The sequence below is a fragment of the Sorghum bicolor genome, chromosome 7 (genome assembly GCF_000003195.3).
Source record: "Sorghum bicolor cultivar BTx623 chromosome 7, Sorghum_bicolor_NCBIv3, whole genome shotgun sequence".
Lineage (NCBI taxonomy): Eukaryota > Viridiplantae > Streptophyta > Magnoliopsida > Poales > Poaceae > Sorghum > Sorghum bicolor.
This window is the reverse complement of record NC_012876.2, coordinates 10,400,199-10,418,145: the sequence shown is the minus strand read 5'-3', so window position 1 is coordinate 10,418,145 and position 17,947 is coordinate 10,400,199. Positions and strand designations below refer to the sequence as shown.

Sequence of the window (17,947 nt, the reverse complement as noted above, 5' to 3'; positions counted from 1 at the left end):
TGACAAGTTGGCAACTATGTTGGTATGACGAGAACTTACATCTTTCAGACCAACATATCCAGATTCTATACGGGAATTCTTCTCAAATGCTTGGAATATGTCCCAAACCCAATCTCGTATGTTTTATTACCGGTTAGGCGCTACAAATACATAAGTGATTCAATAGTCTCTGGTCTAAGGATGTTTCATGAATCATGATGTGCCCACGACCATGTCCTATGGCAGTAAAGAAATAGCATCCTATTATGTGAAGTGCAGAGGGAAAGATTAAAATGAAAGAAATATACAGGCTGTAACTGAACCTGTCCGCCACGGAAATAATTGTTCTCTCTAGCCAATTTTGTAGGAGTTGATTGGTAGAAGTTATAGCATGTCCATGCAAGCTACTTCGAAGTGATTATAAACAGAGAATAAATAAGAACACGCAATCTCTATCTCTACCCCTAAAAAGCCAATACAGGGACGTCAACAGCGCTCCAAAGTCCCTTTTCAACGTGCTCTCACTTTACTCCCAAGGCCACCTCCCGCTCTCACCCCCACGCCCTCACATCTCCTCCGATTCGTCTTTGACCAGCCAAGCCTTCTTCCCCTCCCTCTCGAAAAATCCTGCTCCGCCTCCGTGCGAGCCTCCGCCATCTCGCTCAGCGGCTGCGCTGTCGACTGCTGCTCAGCGGCTCCGTCGCCATCCCCTCCTCATCTCGGGGTCAGCAGCGCTGCCGCCGTCGTCGGGGTACGGCACGTCCTGGGCTTGGCGCCGAGCGATCGTGCCTGCGCCGCCTGTGCCGCGGCCGTGCTGGGTGGGGAGGAGCCGCGGCCGTGCTGCGGCAAACTGCGAACTGAGATCTTCGGCCTTCACCGGCTCACGCTCACCCCGTCACCCACGCGACCAGGCGCCGCCGACGCATTAGCAACCACACGCGCCCTGGCCCTGCCCTCGGGGTCAGCAGCGCTGCCGCCGCCGTCGGGGTCCGGCTCGTCCTGGGCTTGGCGGCGAGCGGTCGTGGCTGCGCCGCCTGTGCCGCAGCCGTGCTGGGCGGGGAAGAGCCGCGACCGTGTTGGGCAGGGAGGAGCCGCGGCCGTGCTGCGGCAAACTGCGAACTGAGATCTTCGGCCTTCACCCACTAGACACGCCGCCGCCTCCACGAATAGATTCGCCCTCGCCGTGCACCAGCGCCGTCATCGATGCGACCGGATGCGTCGTCGCCACCATGAACTGCTCCTTCGTCTCCACCGTGCGGCTGTCGTCCTTGCCGTGCGGCTGTCGTCCGCCAGTGCCAAACCCTAACCATCGGCACCTACGGCCACCAAACAAAGTCAGTGAAGCGTCTCGCTAGGTTTGAGCCCTCCTTGACTCTGGCCTGTTTCAATTTTTTACCCGATGCAACTGCTCGACGGATGCTCTCATACCTTATTTGATAGGAGTGCCCAGCGCATGTTTGATGTTTACTGTTCTTGTTTTTTCTCTTTGCTAGAAACAGGCGGCCAACAAATTTGTTCAAAACTTGTACACACAATAATGTTGATGCTAGGTAGAGCTCCAAATCCATGTTCTGCAATTTCTAGGCAACAATCCACAGGTCAAAACGATATATTCATCAAAACCTGCTCAGTTAAGAAAACAGATTCAGAAGTAGACCTTTGTTTGTGTGCATGAAACCTATCAAGAGGTTTAGAACCTGGCGTTGGCATGCTTATTGTTGTTCAGTTTGTCTTCTCTGTGTCATATGATTCATGGCAAAATAATAATAATTTTATACTGCTGCTGGAATTGGAGTAAAGAGAGGGTAATTTTATACTGCTGGAACTCTATACTGCTGTAGTAATTCGTGCTAAAAAAATGTTTTGCCAAACATGGGTAGAAGTACAATGTTCCATGTCCAATTTATGTCATCTTATATGAACTTTGCTGCATTCTTTTCTGGCATTTTTAGAAATACAGGCTTAATTATACAGAATGACACTCAATTCACTATTAATCTTAAAAGTGCAGACTTGGCTTTGCCTTTTTGTTTTCTGTATAAATACACCTTGTATCACCGGCTAGAAGTTGCTATCCCTTTCTGATGATATAAGAGCACCTACCTTTTTGTTACTTTTGCAGTTGTGCTTCTTCATGACTTACTCTTGAGTTGTCTTCCTTTCTCAGAGCTACCTGTCATAGTAGATAGACTCCAAAAATGCTTTCTCATGGTATTGAATTTTTTCAGTGATCTACGATAACTTCCAATTGGCTGTACGATAGACTCCATTTGGCTCAATTATTACTTTGCCATTACCATATATTAGAATGACATATCAGTGGACTGCTAAAATAAATTTTGTAATGATATATCTCACAAAAGTTTCACAAAGCTTTATGCACCCAAAGTAACTGATGGTTTACTTTCGATTTATTTACAGAGTTGTAAAGATTTTTTGTGAGGGGAAGAAGAAGAAGAAGAAGAAGAAGAAGAAGAAGAAGAAGAAGAAGAAGAAGAAGAAGAAGGAAGAACTGGCTACAATATATAGCTTCGCCTGTGAGAATTGAACCTTAACTCTTGTCACAGTTGGCCGATTAAGCATCACTATTCCACATCTGCACGGATAACTTTCAGGTATGTATACACAGTTAGTGCTGTTGACGTCCCTGTATTCCCAAATTGATTGAAATTCAATCCATTCTATTTTTTCAAGAAGGATTACAAAAGGATCACCTTCTTTGTCATGATGGATGAATTTATATCTTAACAAGAAATATGCTTTCTAATCATACCATCTAATAGCTTGGATATAGCAATGTTGGGAATATTTTTATTCCTTTTGACCAGGATGGGAACATTTATTCCTTTTTGCCTGCTTGCCTACATAGAGAAGGTTTCACATTCTCCCCACTGATTTTGCTTCCTATGAACCAATGTTAATCAGACTTGTCACGAACATGCAGCTTCAACCGCAAGGCTTTTTGTGACCCCTGTCCATGGATTTCCAAAGTAATTCGACGACACTGGCACGCTGCAGTTGCTCACTCCAATGCAAGCCTGTAGAATCCCAGTAACACTATTAGCAACCCATAAGAATCAGTTGGTTCATTGAGACATAAGAATGGAGCAGCTTATAGTTACCTCCTGAACAACTGAGATAGCCTGAGTGCTGCTGCATTCTCCATGGCTGTAGCTTCCGCACGTGCCGCTCGGTGTCCCAAAGCTTGCAAACTTGATGCTGCTGATGACCTGTCCATCTTTTGGGCATTCCAGGCGAAGTTCAGGTCTATATCTTTGCATTGTCTGTTGAGAAGAATTCCAACTATCAATTTGGGCTGGATGTTCCTCTGATACTTGTGCGCACACACTTCGTGTCTGCCTTATCACAAAGGATATCTTGCTTGGGTCACCACCAAATTGCTCAAAAAGGACTATATCATTGCTGCCTGGTTGAAGAAACAAACAGGGAACATGGTACCTGTTTAACAAGGTAAGAATCCAATTAATCAATAGTCTTCAGTTCCTGCAGTTGCTATATTGTTGGGCAATACCAGAACACACTGCTAAAGTGCTCAGCGTCACAGTTGCTATATTGTTGGGCAATATCAGAACACACTCCTGGTTTGTGATGCAGTTCAATGGTGTAGGATGAGATGGAATGGGTTCCTTTGGGTTTCAGTCCGTTATGAGAAAACAAATTTTTGGGCACGCTTTTTGATTAAATGTCGGAGGCAAGAAGTGCACTCACATGCTGTTCAATGAAATGTCTCACCTAAACAAATATCTGACTTAGTGGAGGTTTTTTTCATTCTGTATCTGTGAAGGTTTCCTATTTCCTATTGTCAGTGACAAAGGAGTTCAATTTTTATCTTCAAACAATTCGTCAACAAATGGTACAGGTTTACATAGATAGCATTTCAGTCTTAATCATTTAGAAACTCAGAAAGGCTATCATTCCTCTGTTCTCTGTTTTTAATATATGGAGTGATAACTTCAATCTACACGTGCATCTCAACCACGTTCTCTTCTTTTATTAGTTGTTGTGAAATGCTAGGATTTCTTTTTTTTTTAGACGGAGGGAGTATTTTTTATCTATAACTGTATGTTAAATCTAACAAAAGTTTGACATCTTTGTGTAGTGCTTGAGCCACTGGATGCAGTCCACTATCCTCCAACGAGATTGACAAACTTGGATCAAAAAGGTTTGGCAGGCTTATTAGAAATCACAATGGGTGAACAATGCTTGAGACCAAATAAATGCTCAAAGCTTAAATTATATTTAGGGTTGACAAAAGTTTGTACATTGATAATGTGAACGTGGTTGAGATTTGTTTATACAAATGGTTTTGTATTTTTTATTCTTTTCGTACATGGTTCTCAATATTTAAATTTAATTAAATGCACACAACTGAGATTTGTTTGATTGGCATGATAACTTGGCGTGTCCTTTACTCAGGCTACATACAATGTCTTCATCATTTTTGCTTTGATTCTTTGTAGTCGATCTTTGCCTGATGGACATAGAAAAAAATAGCAGTGCACACACTCCTTTTGGAGACCTGACTAATACTACCAATGCGGATAAGTAGAGAGACACATATGACAGATTCATGCATTCGGCGCCCTTCCCCTTCTTCCCGTCGCCGCGCGGCGGCACCACCTGGCGCACTTCCCCTCGCGCGGCGCCATAGCGGCGAGCGCTCTAACCTCCTAACAGACTCACCTAGAACTCCCGTGACACGCCGCGGGCTGCCTGCTCGTCGTCCGCGCCGCTCACCGTCAGCAACTCGGTACAGAGTCGTCGCCGGGCAGGTAATGAATGAGGCTGCTGCCTCCGTTGGTGGTTCCTTCTTGGGGGTTAGGGTTTTAGTAAGTCATGGGCTGGGCTAGGGTTTTTCAAAGCTGTGGGCTCGGTGTTTAGGACTTTTTTTAAACATGTTTAGGCCATTTGCTGCCTCTCGTAAGGCTGGCCCAAGTTGCGTTGGTCCAAATAGCTGAAGCTCTATTATTTTTCTTCTTTCTTATTATTAGAATAGAAGAATTTCCCTCGAAAAAAATAGAATAGGAGAATCGCCTCAAAATGAGTTCAGAGTTTCGGACCCTTATGCTTTTTATCAGGCATTTTATTAGAGCAATCACAGTGGAAGTTTTATGTTTCTGTTTCCAAGACTCTGAGATGTTCAAAGCAGTGTAAATAAGTTTCATACTCATGAAACTCATTTCATCCTCTAAAATTTTTATCATCTCTCTCTTCATTCTTATGTCATGCCAGCTTATTTAATGTATATGAAACTCTCATAATTTCTTTTATTTTTTAAACTGGTATTAGGAAAATACCTCTAACATGTTGGGACGTTTGAGTAATTATTAGTTTTTTCCCTCTGTGCCATTAAAAGTGTTGTTTTTTACTTTTAGGTTTTATTGTTTGACCGTTCGTCTTATTCAATTTTTTATGCAAATAGTAAAATAAATAAAACATGGTTATTGACTAAACAAGTCATAAAAAATAAATAATATTTATAACAAATTTTGAATAAGACGAATGGTCAAATAAGAAGAACAAAAAGTCAAAAATGATACTTTTAATGGGAAAGAGGCTGTGTTGAGAGGATACAATGGGGAGAGAATGAAAAAATGGAGAGAGAAGAGAATAAATTAGAAAAGAAAAAAAGAAATGAAAATAAGAGGGGTATTTTTTTTTCTAGCTCAAGCTATATTATCAGAGCAGAACGAATGGGTTGATATGATTAATATACGAAGATGATAGGTCGTTTCTATGAGAATGAGATGGTGTACCGTCATATGTGCTGGTCATATTGCTTGGGAACATTGATCTTACAAATAGACTTTATATATACAGGGTTCCAAAAAATACTATAGATACAGAAATTATGTTAGAACATGTTCGAAAGAGATTTTTTTCTACTTCATATAGCCTTATGCCCATCGAACGATGAGATGTTCCCATTCCAATTTAAAAGAAAATAGTTTCGATGAATTGATGTTAAATTTGCGTGCCAAGAAATTTTTTTAAAAAAGTACATATTGAGGAATACATATGAGAAATTGATGATTTTTCTTAGAAATTGATGATTTTTTATTTGCAAGTGGATAAGAATAGTACGTTTGTCTATATATTTTGATGGCACAGAGTTTTTATATTATTGTTACATTGAAATTTTACTTCCGTAGCAACGTACGGGCATATGCTAGTTAAGAAAGAGTATGTGAAAAAACACAAGTTCTGTACAAAACGGGAATACTGCATCAGCATTTTAGTAGGTCAGTATTTTATCATTAATTATTATTAGTTTATGCTTAAGCTCCCAAATATCCCATATGATCAGTTATCAGAACCATAGTAAGTCATTAAGTCACATTAAAGCATAATTATACATCACCATGTACTTTAAAGCCATCAGTAACCAGTTATTCTGTGAGTTTTTCGGGCCGCTTGTGACCGTGAGCACGACTGTTATAACAGTTATACACTCTGCAGAGGTTGTGCACTTTCACCGTGAGTCGTGTTGCCCATATGCCCGAGGTCCGTCGACCCCAAACACTACCATGGTGAGCGAGCAGGGTACACTATGAAGCCTTCCATAGGCCTATTCTAACCAGTTAGGGCCACGAGGTTTCCTCGGCAGACAGATGTAGAAAATCCCCCTTTTCTATGGCACATTTCCATCGTGGCTATACTCATAGAAATAGGGGCAGTACTACACCCAAAGTGGCAAGCCCCTCTTACGCCCTTTCGAGTAACCTCTAACAAGTTAGAAGAGATCCTATTACAGAACTAAAGTCAGAGCCAGATGACTCTCCCGGTTGCACTGTAAGTCCCAACTTTTGCCGACAGATAAGTCCTTACGCAGGGTCTAGGACAACATGACCAACAGTCATTTGTACCATAGCCCTATGTTCCATTTATCATAATCATGTTTAATCAATTAACCATGGTTCCATCACTAATTTCAGGTCCTATATAATTAGAGTTAGAGCACTAGCACTTCTACCCATATGCAATAAAGACCCTCGGAAACAAGGTATTTGTCATCAACAGCTAGGATGTCCTTATAGTTTGTAATATTATACACATGCATGGTGAAATGCTTAAAATGAGTAGGACAACAAGGTAGGCCCATGCTATACTTGCCTTAGTTCACGTACTCATGCTGGTCTTGCTGGTCCTGCTGGTCCCCAAACAGCTCCGGACTCCCGAAATACTCCTCACCGTCTGGGCTCGATCAACACATCACAATCATCACGCATACCAAGACAGACATGCAAGAGAACAAATTCTATAGTTAGAATAGTACACCAGCAGTAAATAAATTAAATAAAAGTTTTCCAAAATCATCTACGTGCTGCTACGATCACGTCAACGCAAAATTCACAAAAAACGGACTTACGACGCGAAAGTTACACTTTTAATGAGATTTCAACAGCAATCTATGGACTTGTAATTAACTAGGAAATCTAACAGTGGTAAACCTAAACAACAGTGGTACCAACGCGAAGCTTACGAAATTACGAAACTAACGCAACTTGAACGGATCGATTCAGAGTTCAAACGACGATTTTATAGCTAAAACAATGCGGTGGCAATTCTATAATTAAAGCAGAGTTTAAATGAAATTAAATAAATGAATGAAATCCTGGAAAAATCCTCTGGCCGAGGACTGCGCGCACGAAAACAGGATTCCTGGGAGGCTATTTAACAAAATGTCAAACGAAGGGGTATCAAGTGATTCTGGTCGTTGGATCAAGCTTGAACGCGCTGGATTAAAAAAAAGAAAGAGAGAGAGAGAGAGAGAGAGAGAGGAAGGGGGATGGCACACAGGCGCCTCGGGGAAGAATACGGTGGCCACCATGGCCGGCCACCCGAAGCTCGCTGGAGTCGAACCGATGGGGAGCTACGGTGCACGGTTTTCGATTCCAAAAGCACTCGGAGAGAGGAGAGCGATGCGAGTCCGTTCCCAACTATAAGCGCGGTCGGGGAGGCGGTTTCCGCGGAGGTTCACGGTGGCGCCATGAACGACCCGTCGGAGCTCGCGGGGAGAACTCCCGAGGCCACGGTTTCGCATGGGAAAAAGCCGGGGAGGGAGAGTGAGCGAAGGCGAGCGTGCTTCAGCCCTCAACGCAGCCGGGAGAAGTTCGCGTGGTCTGCGCCATAGCCGGCGGCCATGGTGCTCACCGGAGTTCGCGGAGAAGGCCCTAGCGGCTACCAACCGGACAGGAAAGGCAGAGAGAGAGAGGGAAGGAGTTGGCGAGCTCACCGGCACAGCGAAAGGAGGCAGAGGCGGCTTGATTCACCGGGACGTCGCGCGGCTGGTCTGCAGTGCTTCAGCGGTGGTCTTTCTTACTGTCTAGACGCTTGATTGCGGCTGCGAGTGCGGAAATAGAGGAGGGGGAGAGAGGTGCGAGGTCGGCAACAACTCTAAGTCGCGAGAGACCGAGAGACGTGGGCGTGGGTGCGTCGTCGTGGGAGCGGGGCGCCGGTTGCGGCTTCCTGTGCGTGAGAGAAGGAGGGAACGGTTGGGGGAGGGAGAAGGAGCCGACAGGTGGGCCCCACTCGTCAGTGGGAGAGAGAGAGAGGGAGTTAGGGTGCTGGCGTGCTGCTCGAATTGGGCCAAGCAGGCCGAAAGTGAGCGGGAAGGGAGAGAGATGGATTTCTTTTTTTTATTATTTTTTCCAACTTGTTTTCAAAAGCATTTACAAATTGAATTTTGAACAAAATTTCTTTTGCATAATTTCACACATCACAAAAATAAGTACTGCGGCATGAATGCATCAACATGTTTCTAAACCTATATTAAATTTTATTTTCGCAAAAAATTAATTATTTTTCCTATATTATAATGCTCACAAAAAATTATTTAATTAAATCATATTTCTCTATTTTAAAGAGTAAAATTTTGGGTGTTACAGGAAAATGTGATGCAGGAGAAAAAAACCATCAAAATTGGCGTAAAAAATGTGATGCAGGAGAAAAAAATCATCAAAATTGGCGTGAAAAATGTGATGCATAAGGATTTGGTCCTGCAAGCTCATGCTCCAAAACCTAGTTAGCTTACCACTCGAACAATCTCTAATTAAACAATATTTAGCGCTGTTACTTCTTTTTTTCACGACAGTCTGTATGCAGGGTAAAAGCATCAAAGTTTATGTTCGAATTTCAAATTGTTCAAACAAAATCAAGTAGAGAAATAACCAAAGTAAAAGTTATAGATCTGGATGAGTTGTATAACTTTTGTGTTGTTGACTTTTCCATTTGAAGTCATTTAGTGCTCAAAAGTTCTGTTTGAAATTCTTGAATTTAGAATTTCAAATTTTTGAATTTTTCAAATAAACTCATATGGAGAAAGGACCTAAATCAAAGTTGTAGATCTTGATGGGGTCTACAATTTTGCATGAGTACATTTTCAATTGAAATTCTACATTTTTGCGAGGAATAATTCATCGTTCTATTCCTAAATTAACATAAAATAATTATAATACTTTTAAATTTGGTCAAAAATTCTAATTTTTTGCATGGTTTTGTTACATAATTGTTAGATAAAAAAACACAAATGATTTTAACAAAGTGACATCACACATTGTTCATGATTTGATATATCTCTCATATAGTATATGGGAAGAGTATGAAGACGTATCCAATTGTGAACATGTGTACTACCACTTTGTTCAAATGATGTTGGATGGAGAAATGACCAAATTCAAAGTTGTAGATCTTGACGATTTCTGCAACTTTATTGTTTGTGACTTTTTCAGTTGAAATCATTTGTTATCCAAAAAATTTATTCGAAGTTCTCATATTTTAAAGTTCAAATTTTGAATTGTTCGAACAAAGTCACATGGAAAAATGAGTAAAATAAAAGTTGTAGATCTCGATGATTTGTACAACTTTGTTGGTTCTGACTTTTCCATTTGAAATCATTTTCTGTCCCAAAATTCTTTTTGAGGTTGTAATATTTTGAAATTACAAAAGTTGTCACAAAAAATACAAAACCTATTTTGGGCTACTTTCTCCTCCCTCCGCTGTCCGCTCCCTACGCTTGGGCCAGCAGTCCACTTGGCCCGATGGCTGCTCAACATGGCAGGCAGCAAGCAGTCAACGCATGCTGCATGCTGCAAGGGCCCAGCGCCTTCTCAATTTTAGTCCCAGCTCACCTGTTCGGTTAAGCGTCCCGGCCTGAAACAATTCCAGCCCAATATAATTTATCAAATGATTCCATACCCAAAATAATTTCAGGGCTGCAAAGAAATAGGCTCTTTGGAGAGACGGAGACAATGGTCTATATAATTCCATCTTATGTTGCTTGCCTCCATTTGGCTGGCCCTATTGGCCAAAGACACTTTTACAATACGTACGTATATATTTCTAAATTTTGATTTGATTTGATTATGAAACATGAAATTTAAATTCTGGATATGAAAATTAAATTCTGCATTTTGAATACGGTATATATTTTGAATTCTAAATCTGAATAAAAAGTAAAAATGGTTTCAAAACATCAAACCGTTTATGAATTTGGTACTTCGTACGCATTTGGGATTTGTATCCACCCTGTATCAGCACGCACGCAGATGGGTTCTGTCAGCCAAAGACCACAACAGTACTACGTCTTAAATCCTTTTAAATTTCTAGAAATAAATTAAAAATCTAAAAATAAAAATGATATCAATACTTGTCGTATATGAATCTAGCTTTAAAAAAGCCTTAGAAATAAAATATTAGTAGAATCTCATCAAACTATATTACTTCAGTTATTCATCTAACTATACTACTTTTACAATTGTGCATTTACCCTTTTACCCTTTATTTTAAAAAAGAACTAAAAAAGGAATTACAGCTCATCTATTTGGGGTCCTAATCCCCTCACTTTCAGAGGCGTTGAGAAGCGAGGGTTGGCGGCATGACGCATATGACACATCTATCGCCTCCCATCGTCTCTCATCGCTTCTCATATTTTGGACCCACCGATATAGACACATCAATTGTTCTCATCGCTTCTCCAACCATTGTAAAAATATTCCTATCCAACACATTCTGCCTCTAGTTTCATCCAGCAGTGTGCCCTAAGAGCAGCGACGGATCCAGCGGTGGGGCTAGGGGGGCTCTAGCCCCCCTACCGCTGCTGTACTAGTGGAGTTTCTAGTATTTTTCTTCTAATTTTAAGTACAAATATATAAGTTATAGTGGACTGAGACCTTTATTTTTTATGAGTTATTTTATGAGTTTCATCCCTGATTGATGTTTTCAATATAAAACTACTTTAAGCTATTATATTTTTTTTATGATGGGTTATAGTAGAGCTAAGTCGATGAAGCACTTTTATTTAGCCTTTTCTAACTTTTTTTCTGGCTTCGTCCCTGCCTAAGGGCATGACCAACACAGGTGAATAGTGCTGTTAGCCTCAACCAAAAGTAGTATTCCATGTAGACGAGAAAGAGATAAGACAAACAATCTCACAACGCAAGCAACGAGAAGCTACGGAGTATTTTGTTTGGTCCCATGGCAGCAGTTTGCAGCTTTCTTTTTTCAACTTGCTGCTTTTCCTCTCGTTGCCCTGGTGGTTGTTGTGTGTGTCAGAGGCTATCCTTTGCTGCAACGCTCGCTTTAACATGAGAGACAGTAAGGCTGTACGACAGGGTGTAGCGCATAGGCGGATACATAGGGTATTCCTGGTATTCTCATGAATACCCAATTTTTTTATGCACTAAATATATATAGGTATATTTATATATATGTATATCAAATATATTAACATTTCTATATTTAGAAAATAAAATTTCTCTCTCATTCTTTTTAATCTATTCTTGTATTCATTTTTCCACACAGATTCTATGTTAGCTCGATTACCGAAATTTATTTTATTTTGTTGTTGCTGCAAATGAGAACCTAATTATTTATCTTCAGACCACATACATATTGACTCATACCACCAAATATTAGCACAAAATCCTATCTTGTTTCTAAACTCTTTTCCAAGATAAATCGAAATATGTACATAACAGCATGTATAATAAAAGTATTTTTTTCATGTGAGTGAACGAGGCATGAGTGGGAGACAATTCCATAATCCACATTCATAAATCTCTAACCCTATCCGACGAGGCATGACGTGGTGGCGGTACTACTGGTTCCCAGTGTCCTAAGCTCCTGGCAGCGCGGGACATGTAGCGCGGGCGCGACCTCTATCTCTATGCTATGCCTACATGGCAACTGACGAGGGCCCACATCGGTTAGGTTAGAGGCAACAGCTAAGTGACGACTCACCAAACGGAATACCCAAGACTCAAATGGGGCTGGCCTAATGCTACGGTAGTGTGACGTTCGCCATTTCAATCCAAGCTGCCATCAAGATGGATTTCCTTTCACAGATGGCATAATCAAAAGCCCTGTACTTTGCACCGGACAACTTCTACTCAGGTTTTCCATGCTTCCTTCCATGTGGGATGTGGCTGGATTACAGAGTCAGCAATACCCTTACTTTCTGCACTGCCTGAGCCACCTTCACTGTCATGCCTTGTAACTATTTTCAGTGGGTGGGCTTCAGTGTTGAAGACCCACTCATCGAACGAGATAAACGATGTTGGGGAGAACAGCAGGTACAGATAGCTCTGCATCATGTCGTCTTTTGTACCAGTATTCACCTAAATACTCAAAAAAAATTATAAAAAAATAATAACTATTAGAACATTTCGAAGGTTGACAAGTTGGCAACTATGTTGGTATGACGAGAACTTACATCTTTCAGACCAACATATCCAGATTCTATACGGTAATTCTTCTCAAATGCTTGGAATATGTCCCAAACCCAATCTCGTATGTTTTATTACCGGTTAGGCGCTACAAATACATAAGTGATTCAATAGTCTCTGGTCTAAGGATGTTTCATGAATCATGATGTGCCCACGACCATGTCCTATGGCAGTAAAGAAATAGCATCCTATTATGTGAAGTGCAGAGGGAAAGATTAAAATGAAAGAAATATACAGGCTGTAACTGAACCTGTCCGCCACGGAAATAATTGTTCTCTCTAGCCAATTTTGTAGGAGTTGATTGGTAGAAGTTATAGCATGTCCATGCAAGCTACTTCGAAGTGATTATAAACAGAGAATAAATAAGAACACGCAATCTCTATCTCTACCCCTAAAAAGCCAATACAGGGACGTCAACAGCGCTCCAAAGTCCCTTTTCAACGTGCTCTCACTTTACTCCCAAGGCCACCTCCCGCTCTCACCCCCACGCCCTCACATCTCCTCCGATTCGTCTTTGACCAGCCAAGCCTTCTTCCCCTCCCTCTCGAAAAATCCTGCTCCGCCTCCGTGCGAGCCTCCGCCATCTCGCTCAGCGGCTGCGCTGTCGACTGCTGCTCAGCGGCTCCGTCGCCATCCCCTCCTCATCTCGGGGTCAGCAGCGCTGCCGCCGTCGTCGGGGTACGGCACGTCCTGGGCTTGGCGCCGAGCGATCGTGCCTGCGCCGCCTGTGCCGCGGCCGTGCTGGGTGGGGAGGAGCCGCGGCCGTGCTGCGGCAAACTGCGAACTGAGATCTTCGGCCTTCACCGGCTCACGCTCACCCCGTCACCCACGCGACCAGGCGCCGCCGACGCATTAGCAACCACACGCGCCCTGGCCCTGCCCTCGGGGTCAGCAGCGCTGCCGCCGCCGTCGGGGTCCGGCTCGTCCTGGGCTTGGCGGCGAGCGGTCGTGGCTGCGCCGCCTGTGCCGCAGCCGTGCTGGGCGGGGAAGAGCCGCGACCGTGTTGGGCAGGGAGGAGCCGCGGCCGTGCTGCGGCAAACTGCGAACTGAGATCTTCGGCCTTCACCCACTAGACACGCCGCCGCCTCCACGAATAGATTCGCCCTCGCCGTGCACCAGCGCCGTCATCGATGCGACCGGATGCGTCGTCGCCACCATGAACTGCTCCTTCGTCTCCACCGTGCGGCTGTCGTCCTTGCCGTGCGGCTGTCGTCCGCCAGTGCCAAACCCTAACCATCGGCACCTACGGCCACCAAACAAAGTCAGTGAAGCGTCTCGCTAGGTTTGAGCCCTCCTTGACTCTGGCCTGTTTCAATTTTTTACCCGATGCAACTGCTCGACGGATGCTCTCATACCTTATTTGATAGGAGTGCCCAGCGCATGTTTGATGTTTACTGTTCTTGTTTTTTCTCTTTGCTAGAAACAGGCGGCCAACAAATTTGTTCAAAACTTGTACACACAATAATGTTGATGCTAGGTAGAGCTCCAAATCCATGTTCTGCAATTTCTAGGCAACAATCCACAGGTCAAAACGATATATTCATCAAAACCTGCTCAGTTAAGAAAACAGATTCAGAAGTAGACCTTTGTTTGTGTGCATGAAACCTATCAAGAGGTTTAGAACCTGGCGTTGGCATGCTTATTGTTGTTCAGTTTGTCTTCTCTGTGTCATATGATTCATGGCAAAATAATAATAATTTTATACTGCTGCTGGAATTGGAGTAAAGAGAGGGTAATTTTATACTGCTGGAACTCTATACTGCTGTAGTAATTCGTGCTAAAAAAATGTTTTGCCAAACATGGGTAGAAGTACAATGTTCCATGTCCAATTTATGTCATCTTATATGAACTTTGCTGCATTCTTTTCTGGCATTTTTAGAAATACAGGCTTAATTATACAGAATGACACTCAATTCACTATTAATCTTAAAAGTGCAGACTTGGCTTTGCCTTTTTGTTTTCTGTATAAATACACCTTGTATCACCGGCTAGAAGTTGCTATCCCTTTCTGATGATATAAGAGCACCTACCTTTTTGTTACTTGTGCAGTTGTGCTTCTTCATGACTTACTCTTGAGTTGTCTTCCTTTCTCAGAGCTACCTGTCATAGTAGATAGACTCCAAAAATGCTTTCTCATGGTATTGAATTTTTTCAGTGATCTACGATAACTTCCAATTGGCTGTACGATAGACTCCATTTGGCTCAATTATTACTTTGCCATTACCATATATTAGAATGACATATCAGTGGACTGCTAAAATAAATTTTGTAATGATATATCTCACAAAAGTTTCACAAAGCTTTATGCACCCAAAGTAACTGATGGTTTACTTTCGATTTATTTACAGAGTTGTAAAGATTTTTTGTGAGGGGAAGAAGAAGAAGAAGAAGAAGAAGGAAGAACTGGCTACAATATATAGCTTCGCCTGTGAGAATTGAACCTTAACTCTTGTCACAGTTGGCCGATTAAGCATCACTATTCCACATCTGCACGGATAACTTTCAGGTATGTATACACAGTTAGTGCTGTTGACGTCCCTGTATTCCCAAATTGATTGAAATTCAATCCATTCTATTTTTTCAAGAAGGATTACAAAAGGATCACCTTCTTTGTCATGATGGATGAATTTATATCTTAACAAGAAATATGCTTTCTAATCATACCATCTAATAGCTTGGATATAGCAATGTTGGGAATATTTTTATTCCTTTTGACCAGGATGGGAACATTTATTCCTTTTTGCCTGCTTGCCTACATAGAGAAGGTTTCACATTCTCCCCACTGATTTTGCTTCCTATGAACCAATGTTAATCAGACTTGTCACGAACATGCAGCTTCAACCGCAAGGCTTTTTGTGACCCCTGTCCATGGATTTCCAAAGTAATTCGACGACACTGGCACGCTGCAGTTGCTCACTCCAATGCAAGCCTGTAGAATCCCAGTAACACTATTAGCAACCCATAAGAATCAGTTGGTTCATTGAGACATAAGAATGGAGCAGCTTATAGTTACCTCCTGAACAACTGAGATAGCCTGAGTGCTGCTGCATTCTCCATGGCTGTAGCTTCCGCACGTGCCGCTCGGTGTCCCAAAGCTTGCAAACTTGATGCTGCTGATGACCTGTCCATCTTTTGGGCATTCCAGGCGAAGTTCAGGTCTATATCTTTGCATTGTCTGTTGAGAAGAATTCCAACTATCAATTTGGGCTGGATGTTCCTCTGATACTTGTGCGCACACACTTCGTGTCTGCCTTATCACAAAGGATATCTTGCTTGGGTCACCACCAAATTGCTCAAAAAGGACTATATCATTGCTGCCTGGTTGAAGAAACAAACAGGGAACATGGTACCTGTTTAACAAGGTAAGAATCCAATTAATCAATAGTCTTCAGTTCCTGCAGTTGCTATATTGTTGGGCAATACCAGAACACACTGCTAAAGTGCTCAGCGTCACAGTTGCTATATTGTTGGGCAATATCAGAACACACTCCTGGTTTGTGATGCAGTTCAATGGTGTAGGATGAGATGGAATGGGTTCCTTTGGGTTTCAGTCCGTTATGAGAAAACAAATTTTTGGGCACGCTTTTTGATTAAATGTCGGAGGCAAGAAGTGCACTCACATGCTGTTCAATGAAATGTCTCACCTAAACAAATATCTGACTTAGTGGAGGTTTTTTTCATTCTGTATCTGTGAAGGTTTCCTATTTCCTATTGTCAGTGACAAAGGAGTTCAATTTTTATCTTCAAACAATTCGTCAACAAATGGTACAGGTTTACATAAATAGCATTTCAGTCTTAATCATTTAGAAACTCAGAAAGGCTATCATTCCTCTGTTCTCTGTTTTTAATATATGGAGTGATAACTTCAATCTACACGTGCATCTCAACCACGTTCTCTTCTTTTATTAGTTGTTGTGAAATGCTAGGATTTCTTTTTTTTTAGACGGAGGGAGTATTTTTTATCTATAACTGTATGTTAAATCTAACAAAAGTTTGACATCTTTGTGTAGTGCTTGAGCCACTGGATGCAGTCCACTATCCTCCAACGAGATTGACAAACTTGGATCAAAAAGGTTTGGCAGGCTTATTAGAAATCACAATGGGTGAACAATGCTTGAGACCAAATAAATGCTCAAAGCTTAAATTATATTTAGGGTTGACAAAAGTTTGTACATTGATAATGTGAACGTGGTTGAGATTTGTTTATACAAATGGTTTTGTATTTTTTATTCTTTTCGTACATGGTTCTCAATATTTAAATTTAATTAAATGCACACAACTGAGATTTGTTTGATTGGCATGATAACTTGGCGTGTCCTTTACTCAGGCTACATACAATGTCTTCATCATTTTTGCTTTGATTCTTTGTAGTCGATCTTTGCCTGATGGACATAGAAAAAAATAGCAGTGCACACACTGCTTTTGGAGACCTGACTAATACTACCAATGCGGATAAGTAGAGAGACACATATGACAGATTCATGCATTCGGCGCCCTTCCCCTTCTTCCCGTCGCCGCGCGGCGGCACCACCTGGCGCACTTCCCCTCGCGCGGCGCCATAGCGGCGAGCGCTCTAACCTCCTAACAGACTCACCTAGAACTCCCGTGACACGCCGCGGGCTGCCTGCTCGTCGTCCGCGCCGCTCACCGTCAGCAACTCGGTACAGAGTCGCCGCCGGGCAGGTAATGAATGAGGCTGCTGCCTCCGTTGGTGGTTCCTTCTTGGGGGTTAGGGTTTTAGTAAGTCATGGGCTGGGCTAGGGTTTTTCAAAGCTGTGGGCTCGGTGTTTAGGACTTTTTTTTAAACATGTTTAGGCCATTTGCTGCCTCTCGTAAGGCTGGCCCAAGTTGCGTTGGTCCAAATAGCTGAAGCTCTATTATTTTTCTTCTTTCTTATTATTAGAATAGAAGAATTTCCCTCGAAAAAAATAGAATAGGAGAATCGCCTCAAAATGAGTTCAGAGTTTCGGACCCTTATGCTTTTTATCAGGCATTTTATTAGAGCAATCACAGTGGAAGTTTTATGTTTCTGTTTCCAAGACTCTGAGATGTTCAAAGCAGTGTAAATAAGTTTCATACTCATGAAACTCATTTCATCCTCTAAAATTTTTATCATCTCTCTCTTCATTCTTATGTCATGCCAGCTTATTTAATGTATATGAAACTCTCATAATTTCTTTTATTTTTTAAACTGGTATTAGGAAAATACCTCTAACATGTTG

At 42.1% G+C, this 17,947-nt stretch overlaps 2 protein-coding genes across 2 annotated transcripts; both read right to left on the bottom strand.

The window, feature by feature from the left end:
- Positions 2,757 to 4,649, bottom strand: LOC8072195 (beta-galactosidase 6). Its single transcript, XM_002444031.2, has 3 exons — positions 4,621 to 4,649; positions 3,102 to 3,438; positions 2,757 to 3,017 (listed from the first exon to the last, which is right to left on the bottom strand). Exons 1-3 carry the CDS (start codon positions 4,647 to 4,649, stop codon positions 2,910 to 2,912), a joined length of 474 nt encoding a protein of 157 aa, XP_002444076.2. The 3' UTR covers positions 2,757 to 2,909.
- LOC110437215 (beta-galactosidase 6-like) lies at positions 15,388 to 17,285 on the bottom strand. The gene is made up of 3 exons (XM_021465578.1): positions 17,257 to 17,285; positions 15,739 to 16,075; positions 15,388 to 15,654 (listed from the first exon to the last, which is right to left on the bottom strand). The coding sequence occupies exons 1-3, from the start codon at positions 17,283 to 17,285 to the stop codon at positions 15,547 to 15,549; spliced, it is 474 nt and encodes a 157-aa protein (XP_021321253.1). The 3' UTR covers positions 15,388 to 15,546.